The 17,149-nt window shown below is 44.7% G+C and overlaps 2 protein-coding genes and 1 long non-coding RNA gene across 3 annotated transcripts in view; 2 read left to right on the top strand and 1 right to left on the bottom strand.

The window, feature by feature from the left end:
- Positions 1 to 7,728, top strand: part of UBE2G1 (ubiquitin conjugating enzyme E2 G1) — a 43,908-nt gene extending 36,180 nt beyond the window's left edge. The window contains exons 5-6 of the mRNA XM_019545457.1: positions 3,356 to 3,479; positions 6,521 to 7,728. Coding sequence (XP_019401002.1) covers positions 3,356 to 3,442 — 87 coding nt within the window. The 3' untranslated portion in view covers positions 3,443 to 3,479; positions 6,521 to 7,728. The remainder of the gene's footprint in view (positions 1 to 3,355; positions 3,480 to 6,520) is intronic.
- Positions 7,729 to 10,499: 2,771 nt separating this feature from the next.
- On the bottom strand, positions 10,500 to 12,912 carry LOC109317031. Its single transcript, XR_002102955.1, has 2 exons — positions 10,696 to 12,912; positions 10,500 to 10,610 (listed from the first exon to the last, which is right to left on the bottom strand). It is a non-coding gene; the product is annotated as an uncharacterized LOC109317031 (long non-coding RNA).
- Positions 12,913 to 16,698: 3,786 nt separating this feature from the next.
- Positions 16,699 to 17,149, top strand: part of ANKFY1 (ankyrin repeat and FYVE domain containing 1) — a 46,846-nt gene continuing 46,395 nt past the window's right edge. Inside the window, exon 1 of the mRNA XM_019545454.1 lies at positions 16,699 to 16,765. Within this exon, the coding sequence (XP_019400999.1) occupies positions 16,756 to 16,765 (10 nt within the window). The 5' untranslated portion in view covers positions 16,699 to 16,755. The remainder of the gene's footprint in view (positions 16,766 to 17,149) is intronic.

Raw genomic sequence — 17,149 nt, 5'->3', positions numbered from 1 at the left:
TGTGGGGAGTTGTGGGTGTGTGTGGGGGGGTGGGGTTTGTGGCCTGAGGAGGTGGTTTGCCTGCAGGGTGTGTTTGGAGCCATTGTGGGGGGCATCTCCCATATCTGCTTTCTGCGATCTGCCTGAGCCCAGCCCCTCCGCAGGCAGGGAGAGGGAGAAAGGGACTGGCACTGCCTGCCTGGCTCGCAGCATGCTGCAAAGGGCAGGAAAGCAGCTGCCGCTGGTTGGCAGCAACAGAAGCCCCTGAAGAGGGGAGGTGGGGCAGGGAGCTGAGCTTGGCATCGCCAGCTCTCTTAGTCTCTGTCCTACATCTGCCCGGCACAGCTGCAGCCGAGCCTGTGCTGGCTCCTGCTCCTATTGCTTTTCTCTTGCCTGCCTGGCGGGGCTGCACCAAGTGCCGCTGCTTCTGCTGCTGTTCCCCGCTTCCTGTCTGTTGCTGCCTGCCTGTCACGACTTTGAGTAGCCAAGCTCCCTCATGCCCCACTCCTTCCTCCCACTTCCATCCACACATGCTCCCTCGCCCAGCACAAGAGAGCCAGAGTGAGCTGCAGGCAAAGCCCACCCTGCTCCCCTCAACACTGCAGCTTCTCCCTACTTGCTGCCTGGAGCACTGCAGCAGGGACAGGAGGAGGAGTTGCTGGAGGCTGGGGGAGCCCAGCAGTTCCCTGGGCAACGCCAGCAGCAGGAGCCCTGCTCAGAAGCTTGGCCTGCTGGCGGAGGAAGCTGAGGGCACAGCACACTGTGCCCAGGCAAGACTTGGCCACAGGCGGAGCACAGCAGCTGCAGGCGGGGCCAGATGCAATTAATTGTGGGTGCCTGCCTGCAGACTGGATCCAATCAGCTGGTGGGCCAGATGTGGCCCGTGGGCCATATTTTGCGCACCCCTGTAATTAGAAGAACAACAAATAGACGCTTATTCTAAAGCGTGGGGGAGCAGGACTGCTATTGGTAAATTAGAATAAAGCCTGGAGTGCTTGGTGGCACTAGTGCTTCAAAAGCATGATGTCTACATAAGCAGTTTAGATCTATTGGATCCCTTTGTCTACGGTGGTAAAGCTGTTGCATCTCTCTAGAATACTGCCTTATTCTCTAACTACTCTATTACTAGTGAGACCAGACAGGATTGCTGTAAAACAGCCTTAATGTCTATTTCTACTCTAGCATCCCCAAAACTTGGTATTTACTTTGCTGTCAAAGAGGTACAACACTCTTGGCTCACCAGCTCTCTCCCCACTGCCTTTCCTAATTGTGCATCTGGGAATAGAGTCTATAGCTGGCTTCAGTAATTCATTCTTTTCTTGACCACGGCTGTGCTTCTGGATCTTGGTTTGTCCAAGCTTGCTAGCTACGTATTGGATACTAGCACCATCTAACTGGCTGCTTGATGCATAGCTTTGATTTTGTTTTTCTTCTGTGTTTTTTTTTCCCAAAAATATTTTATGGAGAAATCCAGAGAGAAGTCTGCAGGTGATCTGCAGACAAGTGCATAGTTGCAGCAGTGGAATTCAGCATATGTTCCTGGACTTGCATAGCATCTTGGGATTGACTGGGGAGAAGGCTCACAGCACTGTCAACAGCCCCATTCGCTGTGGGCATAACAAAGACCTTGTTTTGGGCTCTGCCAGCTCTGGGAAGGCATCCTGGTCTCAGTTTATGTCAGTTGCCATTGCAAGGAATCTCAAATAAGGCGTTAAGAAAGCTAAGATTGTGGAGCTTAACTCTTCAGAAAGGCGCGAGTTCCACGGCTCCTTGAAAGTTTTGGCTGAACGATGAGATTTCTGGCACATGTCTACTTTCAACCTGGTAGGGATATCTACTATGACCAAAGTCATTTTCTTCACTCTTGGTCTTAATTTCCTTTTATCTACCCTGAATATAACAGCTTACTTGGGGCTTTTTACACTTTTATCCTCCTGAAAGAGAAGATGTGGAGGGCCCTTGAAAAATCCTGTGTGGTAGTTTTAAATGGCAGAGGTACTAGAACAGTAAAATCATGGTGCATATCCCTTTCTTAAAAAGAAATAGTATTGCCTGGTTAGCTAAAAATGAACTCTGCTCCAGAGATGATCTTCAGGAGAGAACAGTTGTTGACTCCAGGATGGACATGAGCCGCCAATGCGAGGAAGCGGTCCGTAAGGCTAACCGCACCTTGTCATGCATCTACAGATGCATCACAAGCAGGTCCAGGGAGGTGATCCTTCCCCTTCGTGGCGCTGGTCAGGCCGCCGCTGGAGTACTGCATCCAGTTCTAGGTGCTGCACTTCAAGAGGGATGTGGCTAACCTTCGGGGTCCAGAGGAGGGCTGTTTGCATGGTCAGGGGGCAGCAGGGCAGGCCCTACAAAGGTAGACTAAAGGGCCTGAATGTATTTGGCCTCCACAAGAGAAGACTGAGAGGGGATCCGGTGGCTATGTATAAACTCACGGGGGGGATCAGTGGAAAATGGGTTCCCCTGGGCAGCACCTGGGATAACAAGGAATAACAGCTACAAATTGATTGAGAGCAGGTTCCGGCTTGATATCAGAAGGCATTACTTTACGGTTAGGGCTGCCAGGCTCTGGAATGGGCTCCCAAGGGAGGTGGTGCTCTCCCCTACCTTGGGGGTCTTCAAGAGGAGGTTGGATAGGTATCTGTCTGGAGTATTATGATCCCAACACTCATGCCTGCCCAAGGCAGGGGGTTGGACTTGATGAATTGTTCGGGTCCCTTCCGACCCTAGAAACTGGAACTAGTCCTTCTGTAGGTCCACTTGACAGGCAGGGGGTAGGTTGGCTGATCTTTTTGGGTGGTTTTGTGTTCTGTAAGTAAATAGTGCAAGGAAAAAAAGCTACCTCTACTGTACTGTTGAGTGTCCTCCATGTGGGTCGAAACTAGCAAAGAAGTCAGGAAAACTGATTATTTCACTGTTGCCTCTGCTTGGGTCAGTGCTGCTGAGCAAAGCGCTATTTCACTGCTGTCCACAGGAGTCTCAATATTGGGTGCAGTGCTGTCTTTTTATATAGGGTTGCCTTTCTACTGAAGGGAAATGCTATTGCAGGTTTCATGTTTTTGAATACAGTGGCAAAGGTTTCAGTTGTTGGGGCTAAAAACTTCAACTCCCCTTGAACCGGGAGTTTAAATGCCAAGAAAAAGGCCCTGGGTCCCACAGTTCTATCAACATTGTTTTTAAAATCCTAAAGGGTATGTTCTCTTCACCAAGCCTGAACACCATGGCTAATTGGAGAACAGCTAAATAGCTGTAAACATGTATTTAAGAGCCTCTTGGGTGTTTGAGTGCAAGTTTGTTTCCAGTACTTGAACTACTAGAATACATGTTGCTGCAATAACCGACATCTGTGTTGTCTACTCAATTGCAGAAAGAATGGAGAGAAGACAGAAATGGAGAATTCAAAAGGAAAGTTGCCCGCTGTGTAAGAAAAAGCCAAGAGACTGCTTTTGAGTGACACTTATTCAGCAGCTAGTAGCTTCACTTTTTTCAGGGTAAGTAACACTCCCCCTTTTTTTAAAATGTACCATTTCTGGTAGTCTGGAAAGGGTGGATTGCTGAGTCTTTGCAGTCAAGACCTGAAATCCTGTCTTACTTCAAAAAGACCTTTTTCTCTTTCCCACTCGGTTTTGGTGGACTCGTCATCTCAGTTGTATGCTTGCAGACCAGCCCTGCTGAAAGCCTTCATGACAAGGGAAGCTTTCTTATGCATTACTGTACACTGTCTGCACTGGCAGATTCCACCACAATTTTGTTTGCACTATTCAGAGGCTTAAATTTTTGGTTGGGGAGCTTTTCGATATCTGCTACTCTAATAGTGGTTACAAGTGTGCTTGCCGTGCATATGTCCAGCATCAAAAGTAGAGAATCTTTCTGGGTTTCTTGCTCAAATAGTCCTAATAGGCTTTAAAATTCAGGTGGTCGTAAACACTTGCAGAGTTGGATCAGATATATCTGTGGGGTTTGTGTGCATAGTTTTTGCCCTCAGCATCCATAGACAGATTATCTGCAGGTTGAATGTCAGAGAATTTAGATCGTCCCAGGTGGTTGGGAAACCTTTGTTCTTTTAATTGAAAGGTCCTTTCTTTCCAGCAGCACCTCAAAGCAGATGGAGAAACACTTGGGCCCAACAAAGTGCCAGTTCTATATCCCATATTTAACATATGGTCAAATTATAGGTATAGTTCAAAGACCATTTCCAGAATAGGTAGTCTTGACTTGTCTTGTCAGCAGTGATACTGTTTTAAGAGGTGAGCAACAGCGTGGCTTGAAGCCCTCTGCAAGCAAGATGAATGGTTTGTTTGTTTTCGTTTTTTTTGTTTGTTTGGGGTTTTTTTTTTTTTAAGCTTCAGTACCTCCTTGCCAAGTATTTCCACAAGCTTTTAAACCGTGGGTCTCCCGCTGCAATAGATTTGAAGAACTGTCCTGACCTAAGATCAGGTCTCAAGTCATCTCTAAGGCAGTGATTCTTTCTCCCCTTCCCCCCCGCCCCCTTTTTTCCCCCCCAGTCTCAGTGACTAATTTCTTCTGGGAACATGCTTATAAAGTTGCAGTTTTTGGTCCATAGCATCTCGAAAGCTAAGATGATATTCTGATTCTCAGAGCTGAAGAGGCTGGGTGGTTTTTTGGGTTTGTTTTTGATTGCCTTCAGGTAGTCTACCTCCTGCAGTATTTCAGCTTGTTCTCCATCACTGAATTCTGAATGTAGTCCATGGTAGACTGGTTCTAATAATGTAAAAGGCATAAGTTGTATCGGTGTAGTGTATAATACAGCTAGCAACGGAACTTTGCTTGTCCACAACTCTTCGCCATATTTCTTGTGTTCTTCCTACTCTTGCAGCTGGTCTCTAGGGTGCCAAGTTGAAGCCTTTTATTCACACTTTACTGAGCTGTTGTCTCTAGTAGGTGGCTGCTTGCTAGATGACTTCCTTTAATTCAAGCGTGTTCAACTCCTGGCCAGTAAGCCAAATCCCAGTGTGTGGGACCAGGAGAGGACCATGCAGGCCCTGGAGCCCAACTTGCTCTCCCCATCCCCTGCCCTGCAAGTGAGGCTGGGTGGAGGCATTGCAGCACCCCCAGACCCCAGTCCTGTTGTGCAGAGGCAGTGTGGGGTGTTGGAGCCTGTCTTGGTTTTGATTTCTTTGTTAGGGTTTTTCCCACCACCCCCACCCTCCATTCTGCTAAGTAGAGGGAGTGCAGGGCCCAGTCCAGCATGCAGACTGGCCCAGGGTCACTGGAGAAGTGTAGCATAAAAGTGTATATGCATTTAACCATACTCCTAAGAAAATGGCATGGGACACCTTGAATTGTTTTGCTGGAAGCTCTCGTAGTATTTTTGAAGGAGCTCTTGCTAGTTGTATTTGTTTTCTTGGCCTGGGAATTTTTGCAGTCAAACTAATGTTCATGTGTTCCTACTGCACAGTTGCACTTCAGGGTGGGAACTGGTCTTGGTCAGTGTTTTTCTGTCTGTTTGAAGGATTGTGTTGGGAGCAGCTAAACTGAGTAGTGTCAAGTAAGCTGGCATCTTGCACGATGAAATGGAAATGTTCTAGCATTTGACTTTTTTGTATAAAAATTGGAAAAAAAAAAAAGGTGGTGGGTAGAGTTGAAGAAGCCTTGGGGCTGGTCAGCAGCAAACTTAATGTCATCATTCTGATACTTTTCTGCTGTAGCACTTGCTATTTTTCAGAGTAATTGGTGACATAGCATAGGTTGACTTCAGGGCTTCTGCTTGCAGAGGCCTGAAAAAAATAAAATTACCCATAATAGATGACTTGGTTTCTGAGTTAGTTGCCTCCCTCTTGAAGCACTGGATGTTTACCAAATTTTAAAGATGAGACTCACGGGGGTGCATTGGAGCCCAAATGGTACTGACAAACTTGTCCTACATGTGTGCAGTGTTACCTTCAGTGGCAAATTATAATAAATTCACTGTTGCATGCCAGCTATATAGCACATTGTAGCTCAGGTAGGCCTGATGTGGATGTTCTTATGAAGCGCTTCGGGCACACGGTTATTACATGGTTGCATGTGTGTGGTTTTTTTTGTTTGTTTGTTTTTGCAGAGGATTGGATATGCTGATCTGGCAGGGCCCTTCCAATCCCTCTGTCTCTGGGAAAACTGCATCTATAATGAGCTTTTTTGACACTCGTTAGTTATATGTTTACTTGGAAGGAATCCTCCAGTTGAGACTAGAGCCCAATCCTCCTATAGTTAGTCCTAGACAGAGATGAGTATTTTGTGTACTTTGAGAATGTTGTTAGGAGTAAAAGTCTGATGGTGAATTTGAGCCCACAGCCTTGCCAGCATCTGGTGTTTTCCATTTTTAATTTTAGCATTGTTCTTGTATGTCATCTCAGGGAGATTTTAACACGTTTGATTCTAAAGACAACAAATGCTTTTACATTTTTAATATAAACTTTTGAGTGTTAAAGTGATGATGAACAACTTGTTTTCAACCTAATACGGACAGAAATCTTAAAGCAGCTGAAAGTTCTTTGTTTCATAAATGTAATGTGGCTTTTTTTTATCGCAGGTCTCCAATTGAGAAACATGGCACTGTTTTTCCTGCACTCTACCCACCTATTGCTGGACTTCTGTTGTAACAAGTTGGCAAACACTGGCTGGAACTGGGCTGCAATAAAACATGCCAGTTTTCGATGCTGACAAGAGCCTAACAAGTGCCAACACAAAAAAAACAATTACGCGTTTTGAAACCTAATGAACTGCTTTAACCTTCAGGAAGAATTGTAAAGATGTGTACATAGCACAACATGATCCGGATAATATATATACTGTTCATGTACATCCACAATACACATTGTACCAAATAATGCTGTCTTGTAGTTAGGATAAGAATCGTGTAAATTCTAAAGATTTTAGCAGGTTTACTTTCCCTATTCATTGTTTCCTATCAGTTTAAAAAAACAAAACAAAACCAACTCTTGTGAAGCATGTCAAACTAAAACGAATTAGGGTAAAGATTTTTTTTCCCCCTGTTCTCAATTTTTTCCTTTGAACCATTTGAGGCTTAATTAAAACCCTTTGCTTATTAAAGTTCAGGGTTTTGTTTTGGCTTTTTTTCTTTGGTTGTTTTTCTTGGGTTTTGTTTGGAAATGCACTCCCCTCTCACCCAGCATCTTGGTTTCCGATTTTTCTCTAAATAATAAATTTTGGAAGTTTCTAGGATTCGTTACTTGGTTTTTACAATGACCTTTGCATTGTCAAAGGTGCTTCTCCTGCCCCCTTCCTCCAGCTCCCTCTACCTTTTTTTGATCCGATTGCACACAGTTCTTGAATTTGGGTGTAGCAATAAAACTTCTGGCTGTGGAGCACCCTTGAGCCTGCTGTTTTGTTTTTTTCAAAGGACTGAGTGTTTTGGTTTGGAAGTCCAGTTGACTTAAGTCCAAAATAGGATGATCGGCTTTCTTTTGGTGGTTTTTCTTTTCTTTTTCTTATTTTTCTCTCTCTCATTGCCTGGTTTCATTTTTAAGATGGATTAAGAAGCATGCACATCTGTAGGATTTCAAATGAGCAACTTCTGGGTTTGACATAAAGAAATAGCTTTCTTTCTTTATCCTTTTTCTGTGCCCCTCCTTATTTCTTTGCCTTCTATTCTACTGCAAATTTTCCTCACCTAATGTACAAAGAAAATTGCGATGTATATTTTCATGTAATTTGATTTTTTTGGAATTCTGTCACCTTCTGTAGTGAGTTCTTCCAAAATATAATTTTTTCCAATAATTTCTGTGTTGAATTGGCTCTTAGTGCCTAAGACTGGGGAGTGTTGGGATTGACTCTGACTCAGATGAGATGTGGCCTAGCTCGGCAGGCATTTCCAGTGTTTGGACTTGGCAGAAATATGTTGGTAATTATATGAAATTTCATACTAGAAGCCCAGAGCTATAATTGGTATTGATAAGGATTTGTTCCCTTTGTTTAAATACTGCACAAGAAGCCTGCACTGAAGAATTAAGTGCCAATTTGAGCTGGATTTAACTTTTGGGTTAGAGAAACTAATTGAGTTAGTTTCCCTTCACTGAAGGAAGCAATTTCTAAGAGGGCCACACACATGATTAAAGGCCTAGACACCAGGTCGTACGAGGAGAGGCTGAAAGACTTGGGACTGTTCAGCCTGGAGAAGAGAAGACTCAGAGGGGACTTGGTGGCAGCCTGTAAGTACAGTGGGCATACATCAAGACCTGGGGGAGCATCTATTTATCAAAGCCACCCAGGGGATGACAAGAAATAATGGGCACAGGCTGATTTGGGGATTGCTTCAGGCTTGACAAAAGGAAAAACTTTTTTACAAGTAGAGTGCCAAGGGTCTGGAACAGGCTCCTCCCAGGGGTGGTACGGTCATCCACCCAGGCAATCAAACAACCAAAATGTCTTGATGCCCATCTTGCTGGGTCCATCCGATCCCAGCAGCCTTTCTTGCCTGAGTACAGGGGAGCTAGACCCGACTGATCTGTAAGGTTCCTTCTAGCCCCTAACAACTATGAAACTACCACTCTTGAACCAAGTGGAAATGAACAGTAGAGATCCAGAAAAGAGGGAACGGTAAAAAGTAGCCATGAATCAAAGTTAGTTTCTCTATATTCAAAGGCAGTAATGTTGCTTCTATTTCTACACAATGCCTGTGGCACTTAATATGTGCCACAGACACTGGGAAGGATGTGAACAGGAAGCTCCTTATGACGGGGAATTAGGCAAGAGAGATATAGGACAGATTAGTAGATGCCCCCAAAATCGGGTAGTCACGGGGCAGAGATGGGAGTGGGGGGCGGGGGGTTCATTCTTCAGTTCCAGTAAAGCCCAAGTCTCTCTAGAATCATTATTTCTAAAAAGGAGCAATGGCTTGTCATGTGTCTGTCTTTGCAGAGACCTGAAACTTTTATATGGGTGTGCAGTGAAACCGAGAGAGAAATGGCTTATATTTTGGTCATGCAGCCAGTGTGGGTCCAGTTGCTGATTTTTCCGTTATTAGCCAACTTACTGACATGAAACCTTTGGAACCTGCAGCAAGACAAAGCAACTTGCTGCTGGGGAAACCTGATTGTGCAGTGACGGTTTCTAGTCTTCCCTCTACCACGAGAAGTATTTCTCATGCAATAATTTTGGGAAGGAACGGATAGCTTCTAATGGAACCTGACATTTGATCTAGCCTTCCATGAAGCCTCGAGCGTCAGATGGACAGTATGAACTTTCTAGATTGGCATTCACATTGTAAACAACAAAAAAGGCATATGGCAGGCTTTTAACAGGTGCCAAGGTAAAAAGTTAGTTAGCAACAAATGCCAATTAAAATGTATTAAAAATTATTATTACTTCCTATATCAAATGCATTTAAATTTTAGTGTAATGTCCTCATGGACATATTTGGTAATGGTGTTGGAAAAGCATGGATCAAACTCCTAATTAAGTGGTTTTTCATAGGCAGGCAGATGTATGTGGTGCTTAAATGATGTTTTCTGCCCAGGCACAATAGCTGATTTTAGGCAAGCAGGCACATGAGGACCAAAACTACTTGGCTCCTGCAGTGGCGGGAGAATGCCTCTAGCCAGCTTGCTGGCTACCGTGTGCTCTCTCTCTCTATCTCTCTCAAGGCTGAGGATTGCCTTGCATTCCAGCAGCATGGTGCTGTTCACTCCATAATTAGACTATTAGGACTACTTTGGTTTCTAGGCCAGCTATTGTGAACCAAGAGTTTTCTCCTAAAATAAAGCTGGCTGCAGCAAGAATTGAGCAGCCATTTGTTCGTTTTCTGTAGCAGGTCCTGTTCTCCCTTGGTTACTTTTTTTCTCCCAATGGATACAAACAATCCTAGACTAACTGAAAATGACTCTAATTTGCAACCAGACTCTTAAAAGGGATTTGCCTTGTACCACAATGGGTTGTTTTTAGGGGGGAATGCTCTTTTTGTGTTTTTGGTTCACCCCACTCCCTCTCAGTTATTAGCATACTAAACTGCTGTAATGTAATGCAATGATAGAAAGAAACTCAAGACAGAGTTTCTGTGTGTGCTGTTTTCTAGAGCAGTGGTTTTCAGTCTCTCTTCATTGGCAGACAGACCCCTAAGTTTTAAATGGAGGTGCAGACCGCTTTCAAAATTTTGAATGGAGGTGTTAGTCACCTTCTGAACACCCACACCTTACAATTCAAATATTTTTGATCACAGTCCTCTTTTGCACACCCCTTAGACATAATCTACAGACCCCAGTTAGAAAACCATGGATTTAGAGATACAAAATAAACTAAGAGCTCAGGCACACTCGGTGGACTCTTTAGTTGCACACAACATAAGGCCCTGTCCCTCCAAAAAGCCATTGCAGAATGTAGTATTTTTTAAAATGTTATTAGTGGTGAGTTACCATTGTTCTGACTAAAATATTAATCCACAGCTTGAGTGAACTATCCTAATGCTTTGGGGGTTGGGGGGGAGAGTTGACTAATGTTTCACAGGAAACAAAATTGTCAAGAACTGCATTTTTATTTATTTATTTATTTATTAATTAAGTACAGGAGAGGGTTGCACAGGACTTCAGAGGTTCTTCAGTTTCTGGAAGATCAACCTTGCATTGGTGTACTGTTCTGCTACTTGTATGAGATCACTAGTCATCTGTCTATAAAGAATGTATAGACTGAATTTTTGTACTAATCTAGAATCTTACCTCTTCATGGCAGTACATGAGCACCCCTGTGTGCTACCTGAATGTTGGGCAGGCTGAGCAGGAGCCCCAAGATTTCTCAGATTACAAATGACATGACTGGAAAATATAAAAGGAGAGAAACTTGTGAAACTTCAAGTTTCCTCAAACTTTGGCAATGTTACAATGTTGGCCAGAAAACCACCTCTGCTGTGATTCCCAAACATTCAATGCCTATGCACTAGGTAGATAGTGGTTGGAAAACATTTAATGATGAGATGAAGTGCACATTGTTATACTGTATCTGCCTCCTCTGTCTAGCTCTGTTCTTTGACTGCAACTTCTTCCAGGATTTTTTTTTTTCTTTGGTAGGGTAATGGGGTTGAAATGTGGTATTACTGCAGTAAAAAGTCTTGCAATGTTGCATGTCGCTCTGGGATACTGCACTCCCACAGTGAGCTACCCTGCTGATTCCACCCCAAGAAGTGACCAAAGCTCAGGGTTTCAAAAATGAAGAAGCCTGAAATAAAAACATTTCTCTTTAGAGCCCCGCTGTTAAAACAAGCTTGTGCTTTTTTATGCAATGCTTGGTTAACTTGTAGAACTCATTGCCACGAGGTGGTGGAGGCAGAGGGCATATCCAGGTTCAAAAAGGAACTGGATAAATTAATGGGCGACAGCTCTATTAATGGTTATTGAACAGAATGGCTGGAGATGCCAGAGAAAATGGCTCTAAACCAGTGGTGGTTGCCTGGGAGGGTACTGAATAGGGAATAGATCACTAAAGATGTGTGGTTCAGTGTTCGCCCTTTCTCCACATATTCTCATATGGCAAGAGTAGGTAAGAGAACCAACTCTGCAGCCAGTAAAAAATGAAACTAGTGAAACCTGGTTACTTAGTCATAGGATAACTCATCCCTATCGTCTTTATTAGTCAGTGGACTTAATCCTTGCCAGAGTCCTATCAACTTGTATACAAAACACTTCAACTAACGTGTCATGTTCAAGTGTAATTATTAGTCGCTTCCAAATGTGCACACAGCATAAATCACAATGGAATTCATTCCTGATTAATAGGCTTCAAAGATGACCTCCGCAACATCTTTAAGGTCAGCTGATGCTTGCCAAGTCTTGAATACTCTTCAGCAGCCTTTCTTGGCTCAACAAGACATGAGACCGTCAACTGTTCCATCCTGAAGAATTACCTTCTATTTTGGTCAGGAGTGAAAAGTAAAAATCTTTAATTATTTTATGCTTGTGAGTACATGGCTCTTATACAGTGAGCATTCTGAATTTTAGTAATAAAAAGCATTACATTAGGCACTTATCTGTATAATCTTCCAAGCCTCATAAACCAGCCAGAATGCCTGCAATTTGCACTTGGAATATCTGTGACATATTTTTGTGATACATTTTTTTTCTTTGTTATAAATGTCAAAAATCATTCTTTAGTGTCTTTATAGGGCATGCAAAATGCATCTCAAAAATGAAAGACTAACTATGGATAATTAGTCATTACCCAGCCCCTTTGAGTGACAAATTAATCATATTTTCCTGTGAGGCAATGAGCATGTCTTCCTAGTTGCATCAGCCAATCCATGGCACTCGCAATGCAGAGTAATGTGACATGAGCAGTGTAAATTATGTATGAAGCAAAGTTGCATCCATTTGCCTTTTAAATTGGATAGAAAATAAGTGTAACTTAAAACCTAGAGGCAGCTGGAGATTAACCAAGAAAGCAAGTAACAATCGAGTCCAAGACAAAGAACCCGAGGGCATCCTGGATATCAATGAAGAAAACAGGTTCTCCATCCAAATCTATTATAGATGCTGACATGGTCCTTCTCATGGTAGTATCCGAGGTCCTGAACACACTACATGCCCACATAAGCATCAATCTGCTTTGCATTGGCATCAACAAGGAAGACGCGCACAATGCATATCCTTATACCAGTAAAACTGGCTAGAAATCGGGTTAAACCTCAGAAAATTGCAATACAAGTAAACTGAGTAAAGTTACACCACTGTAGGTACTATGCGTCTACATCCAGTGGCAAGCTGCTGTAATAGGTCCTGCCTCTGGTGAGCTGGTCGTCTGTCTGCTTCGGACACTGGTTTCATTTCCATCAGTGTACAAAATGACACAAATTACACTAATGCTAATGGCTCATGTCCAGGCCCTCAATATCTCATAAATATGGATGCATTTCTCCACATATCTTCAAGTATATAAAGAACAATTAACAAGAAAATGGAGATAGACTTTTCTGTGGCTGTAGGGGACAGGACTAGAAGCAATTGCTTCAAACTGCAGCAGAGGAAATTTAGCTTGGCAATCAGGAGGAACTTTCTGACTATGAGGGTGGTCAAGCCCTGGAACGGGCTACCTACAGGAACTGTGGAATCTCAATCTTTGCCAGTTTTCAAGAGTGGGTTTGACAGACACTTGGCTGGGATGGTTTAGTGAGGGATGATCCTGCCTTGAGCAGGGGGTTGGACTAGATGACCTCAGGTGGTCCCTATTGTTCTAGGATCCTATAACACTTTACATCCTGGGCTATCTCCATGTTTACAGATGGGAAACTGAGATACAGGGCAGGTTTACCCCAAATCATGTAAGAAACCTGTGGCCCTATTGAATCCAGTTCCAATGCCCTACATCAATGGTGCTCCACCTATAGCCCACAGGTTTGATCAGGCCCTCAAAGTGATTGTATCATCAGCATGGGGAATCAGTGGCAAGCACCATGGCCTAGCATGTCCCCTTCTGTGCCTTGTGTTGTGTTGCTGAACCCCTGTGGTGCTGGAGGTAAGCTCTCTTCCTCCTTTCCCCTTCTCCTTCCTTTGACATGGACAACCACCTCCATCCCCACCCCCGCCAAAGGGGAGTGGTGACCTATGGTTCAAGCATGTCACAAGCATACAGTCAGCAGCTCTACAAGGTTGAGCTCTACTGCCCTACGTACCAGACTGATAACAATGCGAAAAGAAACAGGCAGACAGGTGGGTGAAATGACCTGTCAAAGGTCACTGAGCAGCTTGGCAGAACCACAAAAAAATCCTTTGACCCGCATCACAATGCCCTATCCGCTAGACTGCTACTCTCCCCATCTGGATCTCTCTCTCTCTAGGTGCCATATCCAAACAGGATGTTGGTGACCATTGTCTTCCACAGACCTTTTCTCTCTGACACATACAGAATTTCCAGTGTCGAGACACTAATCCATTTAGGTAGACTCTTGATGGAAGTCAACCTCTGTCTCCACAATCTCTCCTTTCTTCAATCTCTGCAGTTACTACCAGACTTCCAATTTCCTATTTCCTCATAACGTGTCCAAGAAACTTCAACTGTCTCTAACTTTAATCAACAGCTTCCTCTTGCAACCTGCTCTTAACAAAATACCTTCATTTGAAGTGTGACTTGTCCAACATACCTTTAAGAGGCTCCTTAAAAATCACATCTCAGTTGCTTCAATTCTCTTTTCCATACTTGGCGATATTATCCAGCATTCTGAAGCATACACGAGGACTGGTATAACCTAGCAATCCAAAACTCTTAACTTCATCCCCGTAGAAATTTTACTATTTATCAAGATCTTTTTCATTTTCAGAAATATGTCTTTTGCCATCCCTATTCTCCATTTTATTTCTTGACCACATTTACCATCAGATGTTATCCAACTTCCCAAGTAGTTAAATTTATTGCCCTGCTTTATCTGTTCCTTTTGCACTTTGATGGTGCGTACAGGAATGATCTTCTTTGTAATTACCATGTATTCTGGTTTTCTAGAGTTGATACTTAGAGCCTTCTTCTCACTTTCACTACCAATTTTATCTAAGATTCCTTGCAGCTTCTCTTCGGGATCAACTATTAAGACTGTGTCATCAGCATAACACAAGTTGTTCAAATTCTGTTTGCTAATGACCAGCCGTGGTAAATCCTCAATCTCCCTCAGTATTTTCTCACTGTACAAGTTGAAAAAGTCAAGTGAAAAAAATTTAGACTTGCCTTATGCCTCTCAATTTGGGTGAAATCATTTAGTTCATTTTCAATCTTCACTGCTGCACTCTGGTCCCAAAAAGACGTTTCTTAAAGTTCTCCAGTCTTTACCATCAATATCCAGTTCTTCCAGCATTTTCATTAATTCCTCGTGCAGGAACCTATCAAAATCTTTGGCATAATCAATAAAACACAAGAAAAGGCCTTTTCTTATTTCTATTCCCTTCTCTGAAGGCATTCGTACCATGAAGATAGCATTTCTCTTACCACGATTGTCAACAAAACCACACGGAACTTTTGCAATCTCCAGTTTTATTCTACTCGTTGCTCTCATCATCAGCACCTTCAGTGAGATCTTTGTCACATGGCTCATTAAACTTACCGAAGTTCACATTCAATGGCTTCAGGTCTTTTTGATCAATTGACTGAGGTCCTCACGTATTTCTGCACTTTCATAAATCTCATTGATAACAGTTGTTAACGTTTCTATACCAAACTCTTCCAAACAATTTATTTATTTGTTCTACTGCAACCTCAGCTTTATTGGTTTTCATTTGGTTGATAACTGTTCATACTACTGACTTAAGAATTTTCAAACCGTTCATGTTCTTCTTAATAGATGGCTTTTCTTCTCGACTGCCGTGGAATAACTCTTCAGCATACTCTGTCCATCTTTTCAATACTTGTTCTTGTTCCGTAATTACCTTGCCATTCTTCGCATTTATACATTCCCCTCTGGATCCCCGCGACAGAGATCGGGAAGCATGTTTTTTTTACACTTCCTGGAAATTAAGATCTGGAGACTGGGGCCCACGTCCTGAGTGAAGGACCTGACTTGTGAAATTACCGTCCCTCGGTGGGCTGATACAGCCTGAGACTGCTGACTTCTAAGGCAGCATTTACAAAGCATGAAGTATTCCAAACAGTGTTCTTCTGTAAAGCCTGTATCCTCAACCAAACTCCAACAGGTTAACCCATTGCTACATTATACCCCAGAAGTGAATAAACTTGAATGTGCACGGTAAAGTCACTGCATTCATTTGTTAATTTCCTAAATGTGGATTTTTAACTGTGCTTCTGGTGTTGCATGTATTCCAAGTACACTTCCTTCATCTTACCACCAAAAGCCTTTGGCATTACAAAGACACAGTCTTATGATTGTACAAGGTGGATAAAGCTACGGTTGAGTAACCTTGTCACTCCAGCTGTTTAGCAGGTCACATCATGGGCGACTGGTGCCTCCTGAGTCTGCGGGGCACCAGATTGCTGATGGGGGGGTTCCCTACCAGCTGATCGCCAACTGGGGGGGGAGGCAGCAACTGACCACCCAGCCAGTGGCAAAACCAGAAGTGCACTTCCAGTTTCATGGATGATGCTTCCAGGGGGTGCACGACTAATCTCAGGGGGTGCACGTGCAGCCGTGTGCACCCCTTACGTGTCGCCAATGGGTCACATCTCTGTAGTGACACTTGTAGCTTTGCAACAACAATCTAACACGGGGCACAAGATGAGGGTCCTGCGCCCATCTTCACCACAGCCTTCCTGCGCGACCTTGGGTCCGCTGCTTCATTGGTAGGACGGTGGCACAGTCGGGCTGGAAGAGACCTCGCAGGGTCCCATCGCCCAGGGGTTCTCAACCTTTCGCACCGTACGTCCCACCAACCGCTTTGTTCCACCACGATAAAAACAAAACCCCACTTTTCTTCCCCCCCAAGAAGTGTATTTTTTACGTCGACAGGCGTCTCAGTACTCTCCACGCACTGAAGTCCCACCTCCACGTCCCCGACCCTGGCTCAAGGCAGGGCCGCCCCTGACTGAACTGTCCGGCCAAGCGCCTGTCCAACCCCATCCTGAACACTCCCCAGCTTGAGGAGTCCGCCGTTCCCGGCCCACAGCTAGCCAGGACGCTCCTCCTCACCTCCCACGTGCGTCTCCTCCTCCGCAGCTCGAGGCCTCGCCCCGGCCACCAGAGCGCGCCAGGCCGCCGGGAGGGGGCCGGGCCCGGCCGGGCCTGGCCGCATAAAGCGGGTGCGCGGTAAGGCTCTCGCGAGACCGCGGGAGGGGCGGGGCCGGGTTGGGAGCGGCCGGTTCTCGCGAGAGCCGCCGGCGGCCACGCTCAACATGGCGGAAGGTAAGGGTGGGTGAGGAGGGGGAAGCGGGGCCGCGACTTCTTGCCTCACGGCAGGCGGCGGCTGACTTGCCCGGGCTTCCCTCAGGCGGGGCGAGCCGCTCCTGAGGTCTCTTCTCCGCAGTCACAAGCACAGAGCGGGGGGGAAGGAGGCGCGGGCGCCCCTGGGCCTGCCCCTTTCAAAGGAAAAAAAAAAAAAATCCCGTACTGAAAAAATGCGCCTGTGAAATGGTTCTTGTGGCGTTGCCGCGCTCTGCTTTGGGGGCCTGCTCAGCACCAGCAGCTTCCTCGGGAGTGGCTGACTCGGCAGCGCTGCCCGGGAGCGGGAGGGAGGCTCCTGGAGCGGCTCTGGGGTTCGTCAGAAAAAGGAAGTTCAGTTTGGATGCA

Source organism: Crocodylus porosus, unplaced genomic scaffold (assembly GCF_001723895.1).
Source record: "Crocodylus porosus isolate Cpor-Errol unplaced genomic scaffold, CroPor_comp1, whole genome shotgun sequence".
In the NCBI taxonomy this organism is placed as follows: domain Eukaryota; kingdom Metazoa; phylum Chordata; order Crocodylia; family Crocodylidae; genus Crocodylus; species Crocodylus porosus.
This window is presented reverse-complemented; position numbering and strand designations above follow the sequence as displayed.